Source organism: Cololabis saira, chromosome 13 (assembly GCF_033807715.1).
Source record: "Cololabis saira isolate AMF1-May2022 chromosome 13, fColSai1.1, whole genome shotgun sequence".
Classification (NCBI taxonomy): Eukaryota; Metazoa; Chordata; class Actinopteri; order Beloniformes; family Belonidae; genus Cololabis; species Cololabis saira.
In genome coordinates, this window is record NC_084599.1 from 29340425 (window position 1) to 29355793 (window position 15369).

Consider the following 15369-nt stretch of genomic DNA (forward strand, 5'->3'; position numbering starts at 1 on the left):
AGGAAGCTGTACATTTCTATGAGGGACGAAAAATGACAAAACCACAAATAAATGTAAAAATAAATAAATACACACATAAATGTACATACAGATACAGAAATGCATAAATAAGTAAATTTGGAAATGTAGAAATACAGAAATAAATGTAGGACTAAATTAATAAAAGTAGAAATAAATACACAAAAAATGATAAAAACACACAAATGAATACATAAATAAATAGACAAATACAAGTTCATTAAAAGGAATTAGCCAAAACATATTTATTTATTTATTTATTTATTTATTCATTTATTTATTCAGGCATTTATACATTTATATGTGTATTTATTTATTTTTATTTATTTATTAGTTGTTTTGTCATTTTTCGTCCCTCATACATTGCATCTGCAAACCACTGGTGCATATGCACGACTTGAGTGTTTCTGGATTGCAACAGCCCACACCCGTTCTCAGTCTTACCGGGTCTTACTGATGATATCATTCTGTAACACAATCTGCACCATTTCTGCATCCTTTTCAACATAAAATGTTGTAAAATACCATCTTTAAACCAAACCATGTTCCCTATAAAATTCCTAAATTTAAAAAACATGGGGATGCATTAGTCATATATTGGTACTAAAACATACAAACAGACATAACTTCTGTCTTGTGATGGACTAAACTTATTCAGCCTATACTAAATGAGTAATCATTTTAAATAGTCATGATTTCAATATAGGGAGAAAAATTGTGAGTATGACTTTATTTTTTGTGATGCTATGACATTATCTCGTATGGCGAAGGCTGTCAACAAAGTCACATTTCATTTAGCTAAGTAGGACTAGAAGCTTCAGCTCAACTCAACTTTAACTTTATTGTCCCCAGAGGGCAATTGATTGTGCAGCAAGACATGAAAAATAGACCGACAACAAAAGACAAAGAGAGTTTTCACAATATATCCTTTATCCATGAATGACGTAATCAAGTGCTAATCAAGAATAAGTAAGAAGAGGGGCTCCTCATCTGGATCACATTTACGCACTCAACTCTCTGACATTCAAACACACGAACAACCCAAGATGCTAGCTCCGTATGTTAACAGGAGACTTAAGCAGATACGATATCTGAGAGAATTTCTCAGGAAACGTTGGTCCTTCATGAATTCCTGGCAGTGCTGTCTTACCAAATCAAAAATGAAAACTAATTAATCAAACTGGCGAGATGGGCAAAGATGCAAAAGCTTTCCTACTGTGTGACATGTGTGAGTGTGTATCACAGCAGACACACAGATTAAGCTGGAACCTCTAATCTAAAAATGAAAACATGCATGTATGATGTCGCACAGTGTGTGATCCATCACTTTACATGCCTCTGCAGGTGTGCGTGAGTCATGATTTCCAACAACAGGGACACAAGTCGTCTATTTTTCCCTAAAAAGGGAAAACCCAAAAGAAGTTGCTTTGTTGTCCTAACTTATTGGTAAGAGGAAACCAGATGCATCAGCCTCTATAGTTTCTTGTATAAAACTGTGAACACATACAAATACAGAAATTTGCATTTTACCGTAATTGTTTTTTTAAACAGAACAAAGAAACTTTGAGTGACACGAGTATCATCTAGTGCCAGAAAATGAGATGCACCTCCAGATCCTTGTTCTGTTATCAAAATCCCCACACTAATGCTTTCCAGCATTGTCGTTTGAGTGCACGACCACTACAAACAATAGCAAACATGCCACAATTGTTAAACCATCCATCTATTTTCTTTAACCCAGCCTGCCGTTACAGGGCGGCGAGGGAGCAGCTCATGCCGGCACCCATCAGGTGAGACCTTTTGTGTTTTTCCATGTCCACCTCAGAATATCAGGTTTAAAGTGTCCAAAGTGTATAAAGTGTATAAGCACGGTCTGAAGCTTGAGTAAAGTGTAGCCATTCCAACCACATATTCCTCCTTTATAAATACCTGTTTAAAGCAAACAGTTTCTGTGAGTATACATCATTTAAGCATCTTGGAATTAATTATGTGTTTTGAAAGTTCTAAAGCAATCCAAGTCCAAACCAGTCATCGCTGGGCAGGAAAATATGTGTCGGGCAACTGCAGAGTCAGACTGAGCATGTAAAATACAACTTATCACAACTGCAGAGCTGATAAAGCAGGCGTGAGCTGTGGGTGTGTGTGCTGTGGGTGTGTGTGCTGTGGGTGTGTGGGCTGTGGGTGTGTGTGCTGTGGGTGTGTGTGCTGTGGGTGTGTGGTGTGGGTGTGTGTGCAAGCGGGGAGACCATTCATCTTGTTTACCTCAAGCCTGGACATTGATGTTGGTTTGATGTTGCAGCAGCAAGACAGCACCTGAAGAAAAAAGAAAATAGAACAGAGAGAAGAGGGGTTCATGGGGATTTTGGCAGGTCTGGTAACACAGTAAAAGAGGTCGCTACTAGTTTTTCATCATCAAGTATACAAATAAGAGAGAATAGCCCTCATGAACCAGAACTTTTTAACACTGGTTAACAACAAATAATAATGAATTACAAATCTATGGCATTCAAGAACAGGATCAACCAAATCAAAATCTACTTCTAAGTACTTCTTGGGCAAGAAGGCAGAGAAATTTAAGACTCTTCTCCTTTTATGCATGTACTGATCGTGCCAGAATGTCATCGACAAAAAATAAAGCATCGAGACAGAAAAGTGTCTGATGATTTATTTACAGTATATTCCTGTGATTCACGCATTTAATTAATATGCAGTGAAAAAATAAAACATAGCACACAAATAGAAATTATAATAAGACAAAAACAAATAGCAGAGACCAAATGTGTTGCCATGCCCTCACAGCCAGACTTAATCAGCAGAGCTGGTATTCTCCAGAGCGCTGCTGGCTGCAGGATTAATCACGAATCAGTGAGGGAGGAGAGCTTGAGTCTTGAATCAGTACAAAGTGGCGCTCATTACCTCCCTATTCAGCCCTACAGTTAAACCACTGAGGAAACATGTTGACACTTGATTTTTAACATTACTGAACAAATTCCAGGGTTGCACAATTTTTCAAGATACTATTTTGCCCTCACTCATTTTTAAATCAAAGCGCACAGAGGCATTTTCTGCAACAACACCGCTACTGTTGTGTGACTCTGACTGCAGGATTAAAAAGCTGGACCACTAGAGGGCACGTTAGTTACTAATCAACATCGGCTCCAAATGATAGATACTTCTAATCTAAAACTTTTATGCTTTATTTGTTTTGATTGTTCAAAAAGTTGTGATCGTTTAAAACTGCAGCTGGTTTAATTTTCTGTTATGAATTCAGTCAAAATTAAAAAGGGAACTCTTGTTTTAATCCGGCCAAAGAAGGAAATCATACAAACTAAAGTCTTGATGAAATCCCAGTATAGGAAACTGGAAAGAGAAAGAAAAAACAAACAAGAGACCAACTCAAAATGAAAACTAATCTACAATAAAACCTGACACAAGACTAATCACACCTGAAATAACACACAAGGGCTGTACAGTATATGCAGGACGGGTAGCCTCAGACAGACCAAAGATGATTCCTACATGAGACACTGCTAAATTTAACAACAAAAACAGAACCTAGTTGAAATAAACACAAGAAACTAGCACTCAGTAAAGGCTTTGATACAACTTTACTACTATACCCGTGAGGAGCAATAACTGACATATCTTTGGAGTCTTCAGGTGGGAACCTCCTTTCACCAGTTTCATTTAGTTAGTCCCACTACTCCTCAGACGGCTAAACAGTGATTTCTGCCGTCCCAGAGTCACTCCCTTAAAGCCAGTTCTCACTGCTCCTGACCGACACAACCTCCTCCATCACCTAACCTAAACCCAACTCAAAAAAGAACAAATCAAAATTAAATAAAAACTACAATTAACAGATTATTTAAATTCTCACTCTCACTCATCTTCTCCCGCTTTATCCGTTACCGGGTCGCGGGGGCAGCAGCCTCAGCAGGGATGCCCAGACTTCCCTCACCCCAGACACTTCCTCCAGCTCTTCCGGGGGGAGTCCGAGGCGTTCCCAGGCCAGCCGAGAGACATAGTCTCTCCAGCGTGTCCTGGGTCTTCCCCGGGGTCTCCTCCCGGTGGGACATGCCTGGAACACCTCCCTAGGGAGGCGTCCAGGAGGCATCCGGTACAGATGCCCAAGCCACCTCAGCTGACTCCTCTCAATGTGGAGGAGTAGCGGCTCGACTCCGAGCTCCTCCCGGGTGACCGAACTCCTCACCCTATCTCTAAGGGAGCGTCCAGCCACCCTGCGGAGGAAACTCATCTCGGCCGCTTGTATCCGCCATCTTGTCCTTTCGGTCACTACCCAAAGTTCATGACCATAGGTGAGGGTAGGGGCGTAGATTGACCGGTAAATCGAGAGCTTCGCCTTTCGGCTTCGCCTTCTCAGCTCCCTCTTTACCACGACGGTCCAGTACATCGACCGCATTACTGCGGACGCTGCACCAATCCGTCTGTCAATCTCACGCTCCATTGTTCCCTCACTCGTGAACAAGATCCCGAGATACTTGAACTCCTCCACCTGAGGCAGGACTTCTCCACCCACCCGGAGAAGGCATGCCACCCTTTTCCGGTCGAGAACCATGGCCTCGGTCTTGGAGGTGCTGATTCTCATCCCTGCCGCGTCGCACTCGGCCGCAAACCGCCCCAGCACATGCTGGAGGTCCCGGTCTGATGAAGCCAACAGGACAACATCATCTGCAAAAAGCAGAGATGAAATCCTGAGGTTCCCAAACCGGATCCCCTCCGGCCCCTGGCTGCGCCTAGAAATCCTGTCCATAAAAATTATGAACAGGACCGGTGACAAAGGGCAGCCCTGCCGGAGTCCAACATGCACCGGGAACAAGTCTGACTTACTGCCGGCAATGCGAACCAGACTCCTGCTTCGATCATACAGAGACCGGACAGCCCTTAGTAGAGGGCCCCGGACTCCATACTCACTCAGCACCCCCCACAGAATGGCACGAGGGACACGGTCAAATGCCTTCTCCAGATCCACAAAACACATGTAGACTGGTTGGGCAAATTCCCATGAACCCTCGAGCACCCTGCGGAGGGTATAGAGCTGGTCCAGTGTTCCACGACCGGGACGAAAACCGCATTGTTCCTCCTGAATCCGAGGTTCAACTATCGGCCGTAATCTCCTCTCCAGTACCCTGGCGTAGACTTTCCCCGGGAGGCTGAGAAGTGTGATCCCCCTGTAGTTGGAACACACTCTCCGGTCCCCCTTTTTAAACAGAGGGACCACCACCCCGGTTTGCCACCCCAGCGGTACTGTCCCCTTCCTCCATGCAATGTCGCAGAGGCGTGTCAGCCAAGACAGCCCTACGACATCCAGAGACTTGAGATACTCAGGGCGAATCTCATCCACCCCCGGTGCCCGGCCAATAATTTTTTTTTTAAATCCACACCTCTTATGCTCCACAGTTGGTAGCTCCCATTTCCTGTCTTCAACATTTAAAGGTAGGGTATGCGACTTCTGAATGACATCATATCACTGTTTTGTCGATGGTTTGTTTCAAATATCAACGGAGCTCCTCTGCCCTCAGTGCTCTCTGAAGCCGCATTCACACGGCCAGTTTCATCCACGCCTGTAAAACCTTTATTCTACGTGTCTGTGTTGCCTCCACCAGCTGAAGCCAGGCCAGCATCTCTGTACCTCCTAGACTACCTCCTTCCAGCTGCCGTAACATCCTCCAGCAGTGAAGGGGGGAAAACCAGAGACCAGCACTTTTTTCACCACCGTGTGCAGCGAGTGACCAACACACACGGGATTTCTTCATGACTGTGGACCACAAAGTAGCACACAGGCGAAAGGAACTGTTCTCAGATTGTGGAACATCATAGTGCTTCATGTACATGCTGTGTATGGAATATCCCGCCCTCTAAGTTATGGAAATAAGACCTGGAAACAGGCATTGTGGCATAGAATTGTCAAATTGCTTTATTTCATTGATTGCTTTTGTAATACTGTATTTGACCCGGTCTTTGTACGTTTTGACCGTATAGAAATGTAATTCTTGCCATTGTAAGAATGAGATGTACATGCTGTACTTTACTGCCCTTACTTTTTAACAACTTGTGCTTTCTATTATTTTACCTCCTTTCTTATCATTTTATTTCATTTTATTTGTTATTTATGTTTTAATTGTGTCTTGCTGCTTTTAATGTTGATGTAAAGCACTTTGAATTACCTTGTGTTGAATTGTGCTCTACAAATAAACCTGCCTTGCCTCTTGGAATCTCTGTGAATGCACTGCTGGGGGGTGAAGGCTGAATAAAGACGGATCACCAACTCTAAGCGTTCAAATCCTTTGTTGGAACTCAGCACAAACAAAATAAAGTTAGGATTAACTAAATGGAAAAATTAAGAACAGAATGTTAATTAATGTTTGTACTCAAATTAGGAAACAATCTACCTTAAATAAAACTACATAAAATGTGTAATGTCATTACTTGAAAACATTTGTGTAAACAGCAAAGGAAAACAGTCAATGGTGCTGGTTGTTGAAACAGCACACACCACAATTTGCTGAGATGCATCTTCTGGACGTGTATTATTCAACCAGAACTAATCTAGTTTATTCATTTATAAATAAAATCTTTGACGATCATATCAAAATCAGATTATCTAAATGAGGATCAACAATTATGACGAGGAAGATTAAATCTTCAAAATGCTCTGACATTATCTTAGTGTCTTGCCATTTACTGAAGAAGTGATATGAACTCAAAATAACTTTAAAATCTTGATTATGGCCCAAACTTACTCTCACTCACACACGTTCATATTGATACAGCAGCTGGTCTGACCAGGTTATTTCAAACATGTTGACTGTCAGGTTCTTCTGTAGTACTTTAGTAATAAAGTGGTCCTTTATTCATTTAAGGTGTAGTTTAGGGAGGTATTTTTGATAAGAGTGTAGGCGTATTTTTATTGCACAAATGGCTCACTAAAATGAGCCAATGTAAATATTACACTACGAACAAGTTTGGATACCGCTATCAAAACAAATGCAACATTATAACATTAAAAAAATGAAAATAAAAAAATCTTCACAAGGGTCACAGACTTTGTCGCTACCTCAGACAGCCCTTTATAATAATAATAATAATAATAATAATAATAATAATAATAATAATAATAATTATTATTATTATTATTATTATTATTATTATTATTATTATAAAGATTATTCTGAGATGATTCCAACAACAGTTTCCTTCAGTCCACAATGTACACAGTTTTGTTCATAGAGCTGATGCTTAAATGTGTACCGGTTTAATTCATGTTTTGTTAAAATGAAAAAAAAAAAAGAAACAGAGAAACAAAGTTTATTTCTCATAAGATGATTACGCTCATCTGTTCAGCTCTGACTTTATTTTAATTTTTTGGTGAGGCTGCAGTCGCTGCAGGGGACAGGATGTGGCGCGCTGAGCCAGAGATTTGTGTACCACGAGTCAGTTTGATCTGTTGTAAATCCTGCTAGAGTCAAAGAAGATCATGGATTATTAAACTTCCCTTTAAGCAATAACATCCAATTCAGCCTCCTGTTCTACAAGAGTTTGATAAAAACCCAACACAGAAACTCACAACACAGGCTTAAACTTACGCTCAGTATCCAAGACTGTAAGACATGCAACGTCTTCATAAAAATGATTCACAATCAACATAAATTGTGTCTACGTTACCAGAAAATGACCAGAATCTTTGCTTCTTCATCTACTGTCACTGAAAAAGGCTGTTTTATCCTTGTTTTTCCTTTGTTAATAAATCCTTCTCTACCACCGCGACATAAGCAAAAGACACAAATCACTGCTGATGCTGACAGCAAGTTATGTTAAGAATATCTGCATTCTCCACTTTACATTCAGAAACTACCATCTTTAAATTTTAAGAACGAATGATTACTTAAGAGCCACAAGTACTAAAGACTTACTATACAGAGAAATAATGTGATAAGGAAGAAACATGGGGAAAAATTGGCCAATTATCTTTTGATGTCCAGTGAGCTCATATCATCAGTCACAATTTGGATTTATCTTTAATTTGTTTTACAAACCAGTCGTATGGTATAAAAATAAGTGCAGATTACATATATCAGTATCCTTTAATCAATGCACTTTGACTCTTTTTCTATTTATCTGTTTATTTCGTTTTGCACATGGCCTGCGTGTATACAACTACAACAACTACAACTACTACACCAGGGTGAAATTAGTAGGTCCCTGACACGCTTGTGGACAGACTGATGGTTGACCATGGCTGATGGTGAACAGGTGTAAGTGAGCAGAAATAAACCTAAAACATGCACAACCAGGGGCTCCTAACTACTCACAGATAATCAATACTAATATATCTTGTCTTTGGTACCTTTGACAACATATCTGTGCCTCTCCCCTCTCTGTTCTTCATTCTCTCTTTCAGATCTCCCTTTTCCTGCTCTACCTAATCATAAGGAAGCCCCCCCCTTATTATCCAGGTCCTGATCAAGGTTTCTTCCCTCTTAAAGGGGAGTTTTTCCTTCCCACTGCTTGGCCTAATGTTTTTCCCCCACTAAGGGAGTTTTTACCTGCCATTGTTTATGTAATAATTGCTCGTGGGTCATGTTCTGGGTCTCTGGAAAGTGCCTAGAGACAACTTTTGTTGTAACAGACATTTTATATACAGTACAGACCAAAAGTTTGGGCACACCTTCTCATTCCAACAAATGGGTCCAAACTTTTAGTCTGTACTGTAAATAAAACTGAAATGAAATGAAGGACTGCACTATTGAAAACAACCCAGATTGATGTGTTTCTCTGATTGATTGTACACCTATAAATGGCCTTCCACAGGCACTGCTGAATGGAAATCAAAGTCAGATCCAGAGATACCAGACTAATGACTGGTATCAAAGAGTTGGAGTCAGAGTGGCGGGCCAGGATACAGGCAACCAGCCACAGAATCCTGTTTGCAATGCCTTTGTGTAAAAGAAACCCCCCAAAAAAATGCATCAACATGCATCAATGGTTGTGCAATAGGGAAAGAATATTCTGCTCTGGAGTCTGTGTTTAGAGGGGCAAACCTCATTCATTCATTCATTCATTCATTACCTGGTTAGTTGGGTTTTATGAGAGCTCATGAAGGGGTTGAACCGAGCTTGTGTGTGTCTCTTGGTTAGAGTGAACAACCATTCAGCTATACTCAGCTAAACATAACAATAACAAGCTATCATGCTGTGGCCCAGTGAACATGCTACTGGGGCCGCTGGTATATAATCCAGTTTACCATACGGTTCTTCACTTGTGTATCACAGTTACTCAAGTCAGGCTTCATACTCATGAGTATCATCATGTTCCCTTTATATGCACGTCGTTTTGCATCTCTGAACAGCTACAACTCAACCCTTTGATCTGCAGTTATATTGCTTTTTCATGTATTTGAATAACGGCAGTATAAAAATGTTGCCATGTCAAGCCTTTTAATGTATTTTCCTACAAATCATGCATGTTTCTCATAACTGTCCAGCTGCTTCTTTGACCGAACATGCACGTCTCCGTGGACAAGCAGCTTGCGCTGCTCACGTAACCTAACTGTATAAACAGGACCAGCTGTTCACACGCTGGAGGCACATCCTCAAATCTGCAGGAGATGTGCATATTTCACATGAAGTTTAACCATTTTATTAAAAAGGAACATTCAAATGATGTTCATTTAGCCCCAAACATGAAAACAGGAGAGTGTTTTATTGTCACCTTCAGGGATGAGCAGCAGCAAAAATGTTTATGGGACTTTTTCCAGAAAGAGATGTTGAAACACGACAGGAGCAAAAAGCACTACCAAATACAGGGATGATGCTTGAACCTTATTATGTTTCATAAGAGTCAGCAAATGGTTTATGCCAGTAGTCACTTATGAATAATACAACTTTCACAGTTTCCTCTGACTGAGTCGTGAAACAGAAAAAGTCCCTTCAGAAGTGTTTTTCCTTTCTTTTTGACTTGTTTTTGAGAAATTGTCTCGTCTCAGTCAATTTGCCATCGCTGACGACTAAACATACTGAATTAACCATGAGTCTCGGTTATTGCTGCTGTGGAGAAGAATCCATTTACAGGCAGAAATCCAAGCATTACTGAAGGCGAAGCACATTGATCTTATGAACAAAACATGCAGCAATATTTCACTGGAATTTGTGTGAAATTTCCTCCAATCATATCACAGTTTAGTTTTAGGTTCTGATGATCAAAATGAAAGGGTACCGGTTAACTTCAAAACCTTATGTACACATTTCTGGAAGAGATGTACTGATACTATATCCCCCTCTCAGAAGACTGGGCTTTGAGTATTGATCAGAGTACTGATCCAATACCAACAGGTATTTTCCCTTTTAATATCTATGATTACTGATCATTATTGTCATGACTGTGATTGCTGCCTGTTCGACTTCCTGTTAAACCCTTTCTTAAGCACGAATAAATACGTGCAAATGATCAGGGTTACCTAATTATACAGTATGAGTGATTAACATAAAATAAATCTGAGAATTCTACTGCAGACATGGATGGTAAAAAGGCATTTATATTTAAACATTTAACACATTGGACGTCCAAATGTCCAATATGCTGTATATAATGTATGTATTCCTAACTTAGAAAACTGTAACAGGAATCCAGATGTTCACGAAAGCAGCAACATCCAGCAAACAGGTGCTCGTCATCCAGGACAATCAATTGTATAGTTTTGGCTTTTCTGATTTTTTAGGAGGGGGATCTCTTCTTGTCCCTTGTCTCTTGTCTCCTGCCGTTCGTCCCTCTTTCACTTTTACTTAATAAAATCGTGCCATTTCACATGATGACACTTTAAATTTAATAAGGTTGTTTGTGTCATTTTCAGCAACTTGCGCCACCTCTGGAAACCACAACGTTGCATACTGAGCATGTCGCAGCTTTTCCTGTGCACTTTTCACATTGCCAAGATAGTGCTAATACTGGATAGCTGGATCAGTCCAACAACTCAGGTGCTGCAGCTCATCTACCTGCAGACTCAAAACAGGAAGTTGCACGGCAGTATTGCTTAACTTCCTGTGCTGGCTTTTATAGCGAGGAAGAAGAACTGGGATACTGTTTATAAAAATTACGTATGCGAAATACGCGCATATATTTACTCTTATTTTCACCAAAATAAGTGAGTATTTTCAACATTCTGGTATCCCGATCAGAACAACTCTACTTGCTACCCAGTCAGCTGTAGTAGACTTTTTCTTTTTAATTCTGTAGATCTTATGGACTAATTTATCAACCGTTTAAGGCTTATTCCATTTAAGCTGTTGTAGTGCTTCAAATATGAGTCATAAAGAATTATCTACGCTTTTACTTCAGAAAGACCTGAGCCCAAAATAGTGCTTTTCCATCCGCAACCCTGAGAAAAATCAAAATGTACACTGTACTGCGGAAATGTCCCTCTTACGTGATTACACAGCAATGACAGGAACACGCTCACTTTGAGCATTCAGTATGAATTATTCTTATAATTTAATATTTTGAGGGCTTCATTCCTTTTTTCTCTCATGGAAAAAATCTTTTTTAGTTGCCCGAAAGCCCCTATCCATGTAACACTGCACTGTAGCCTGCAACAGCTTGTTTGATCAAAGCTCTTCCCAATCTCAAGATGCTCTCTGGCAGTGTGAGTCAAAGTACAGAAAGTGCACTCTGACATTTCAGTCTGGTTGTTTTCGAGGCTACCACTTCTCGAAATAATGACGGCCTGCATATTCTCTGACAGGAGCTGATGTTTACTGCGGGCTCTAAAGATGCCGGGATTCTCAGAAGTGCTTCACCAAAAAAAAAAAAAACTTGAATAATTATATGAGTTTTCCCCCTCAGTGACAGGTGCCACCATTAACTGCACGGATGACCACTTCACATTTAGTTGTGTCGTGATGCCGGCTCTGTGACAATGTTAGATGGAGCATCATTAATGTTACGAGTGATATATGTGTTTTTCATAATGCTTGCTCTAACGAGAGCAAACATGAGGCCATTTCTGGCCGACCCTCACATCCCCATGAGGTTCTAATTAGCGCTTCAATAACAAACACCTGTAGGGTCAACCATGATAAACATGCAGGAAAAAGTGCCCAAACAACCGAGCACTGTGTAGACTGCAGAGTGGGGTTTCTGTGTGTGGAGCTTGTTTCAGCAAATCCTGCAGATGCGCAATAGTCTTGGGATCCGAGGAGCTCGGAGGATGAATCGGAAGCTTGTTTGCCAGTGAATGTTTCGCTTTCTGAAACTGGGCTAGGTAGCAGGATACATTAACAATACAACCACCTCGTGCAGCGTATCCCTCACGTGTAAGTTGAACTCTCCACCCTGGCAAAACAGACTCTTTAATGATTAACTATCTAAGGAGCGGCATACTTCTTGAATTTTCCAATCAGCCACCATAAAGTGAACACTCAAGGCGTCTTGTGATGCCATCTTCGTGGTGACGCACAGCAGATAGCATCTATGCTTGTTAAAATCAAAGAAGATAAGATCTGCAAACAGTCTCAGCTACACCCAGTGCAGCACCACACAGCCACTGTGGGAAATTATCACTCACAACACCGGACGTGCATGCCGACCATACACGTATATCTCTATGAATCATTACTACTGTTATAGATATGGCTCACTCTCACGTTGTGATGGTTGCAGGTTGGGACAAAGTATGCGACAGATAACCATGAACTGGGAGTCTCCAAGCTGCCCCATGATGATGTCATGAATATTAGGAAGCAAACTGGCATCGCAGGGCCTTTTGGAAATGTATTATTTACAAAAACTGTCTGGAATAGTAACTGGTTACTTTTCAAATTAAGATCTTGAAATACAAACTGTATAAAAAAAGTATTGGGGGCACGTGGTAGTTCAGCCGTCTCACAGCTAGAAGGTTGCATTTGATAGTCAGGCTTTTTCTTTCTTCTTCCCAAAATACTGGGTAGATGTAAATCCCCATAAAGTAACTACACAAGAAGATATGTCTCCACAAGACAAGCAAGACCACACATATTTTCAACCTAAATACCAAACTGAAAAAAGTCTGACTCAATCAAAAGTCTCAACAAACTTTCAGTACAGCAACGATTAACTGAAAGGATGCTGCTGATAAATCTAGTCTGTATTTTAATCAAAGCCCAAGTGAAAGCCCAAGCATGTTTTTTTCCTTAAAGCATCCTCATATTCTCACCACTATTTTCTGGAAAAGTGACAAGATAAATCCCTTTTTTTCCTTTTTGTCAGATTACTTGTGAGTCATACACAGAGACAAAGGCATATTTAGGCATGCCTCTGCAAATGTTTGCGGCTCAAACAGCATCAGTGCTGGTGATGGATGGAGAGGAGGAGGGGTTGTTGGCCGATCACTGGAGCAGGTCGCCATCTAATGGAGGCTGAGAGGATGCTCCAGCCTGCTCTGTGTCAAACAGACACCTAGACGCTCCTAGAAGTTTCCCACAGCAGAAAAACTGGTCTGACTCAAAGGTTTCAAAAGACGTGAGAACTGCTCGAGGCTCTGATCAAAACTACATCAGTCCTCTGTGAGTGTGACGGGAAACTCAGTTGACAAAGCAAAAAAATAAAAAAAACAAATTCTCCATGTCTTCACTGTGGCAAGCACTTAGAACCCATACAGATGATGAGTTGTTGGATAGATTCACTTAAAATTCAGAACATTCTTGTAAAAGAATAATACCACAAAAAAAACCCGAATACACAAGCAGCTGCTTTTATCACAGAATAATTGACTTAAATACAATCTTTGAACATCTAATTAAGATTTTTTTTTTTCAATCACAGCCGAACTTTGTAGTGAGGGGGCAAAGCAGGCATGTAAACTGAAGCATGCATTCAGCAACAGATGTGGCACATTTTTGCTGTCATCTATTTTTAAGTTTGTGTGAGAAAGTGAACGAACAAGATGAAAAGATAAGCAACTGATTATTGATTGAAGCACTGGGGAGAAAAGACAAAGAATGAAAACTTTTAGAGTGTTGGTCACAGTTACTTGAAGGAGAGTGGAGGAAGCCGATATGGAGGAAGGAAAGAGATAAAGGGAGGAGGAGGGAATACATAAATATTTTGGGGAAATACATTCCATGACGGTTTACTCATGAAGCTGAATTGTTTGATGAATGCAACTGAGATCACTGCAGCAATTGCAAAATACAATGCAGTAGAACAGTGAGAACAGACTACTGCTGTCTGTACTTGTCTTTTCAATAACATTTTAGAAGATATTAGACAAACACACACACACACACATACACACACAGCAGGACAAATGTTGTAAAGGTGCAATAAGAACACTTCCTTGGAAATATCTGGTTGAACGAGATTATCTTAAGCAAACACACAGTAAGCAGCAGCAGAAATGCGAACATTAACTTTTAAGTCATTGTCAGTACAGTATTTTACTAAAGTTTAATGTATTTAACTTGTGCAATTTTTAATCTAAATTTTGGAGCTGTGTTTATTTGTTTATGATATCTATTCACTGCATTATTCACTGTATTTGTATTATTGTATTTTATATTCAGTATCTTTTATCCTTCTTTTGCCTGACCAGGGACAAAGACTGCAAATTAGCTGAAGCTAGACGTCTTGCATGCATCACATTTTTCATTCTTTGTGACAATGTGTATGTATCGTCCCTGTTAAATAAACATTAAAATAAAAAAATAAAAAATACCAGAAAAAAGGTTAATGTAGTTATTAAAAGTAAATGAGAAAAACACCAGACTTCTTAAATAGTTTAAAAGTCTGACAATGTATTCATTTTTTTCTGATTTCCTTTCTTTTTCAGAATTTCCTCTCCCGGTAGTTGCCCGTCAGCCCGACATAATAGCACATTATTCTTATTATTATAATCATGATCATTATTATAATTATTTTTTACCAGAAAACGCTGGTAAACAGACACAGTTGCCTGCTCTCTGAATACATAGAGTTTCCAAAAGTCTTAATGTCTGGATGTGAGTGTGTATCGAGTCCCTTCCACTCACCGCAGCGTCCGGCCGTCTTCTTTCGTGGGTTTTTGTGAACTGAAGGAAGTCGCTGACAGCGTTTTGTCAGGTAACGCTGCTGCACTTATCGTGCTTTTCCATTTTTATTACTGCAGTTAATAGTTGGTAACTTTAGACTTCAAACTCTGCAAGTTGCAAGGATGCGTGCCCAGTGACGTCACGGTGACGTCGACGGGCAGGTCACATGACAGGAAGCGTTGCTGTGGCACGTAAACAATGTTACTACGCTGAGCACGAGGTCTGCTGGGCGCTCTTCCCCTGTGCTTATTATGTTATTGTCCGCAGTGCTGGCATGGAGGTCCAAGTCACATAG

General features: G+C 40.3%; 1 protein-coding gene across 2 annotated transcripts in view; it reads right to left on the minus strand.

Moving 5' to 3' along the window:
• pde4cb (phosphodiesterase 4C, cAMP-specific b) overlaps positions 1 to 15136 on the minus strand; it is a 111953-nt gene extending 96817 nt beyond the window's left edge. For both annotated transcript variants that reach the window (XM_061738581.1, XM_061738578.1), the window contains exons 1-2: positions 15036 to 15136; positions 2281 to 2331 (exon numbers count right to left, since the gene is read on the minus strand). In XM_061738581.1, coding sequence (XP_061594565.1) covers positions 2281 to 2295 — 15 coding nt within the window. In that variant the 5' untranslated portion in view covers positions 2296 to 2331; positions 15036 to 15136. The remainder of the gene's footprint in view (positions 1 to 2280; positions 2332 to 15035) is intronic.
• Positions 15137 to 15369: the final 233 nt, after the last annotated feature.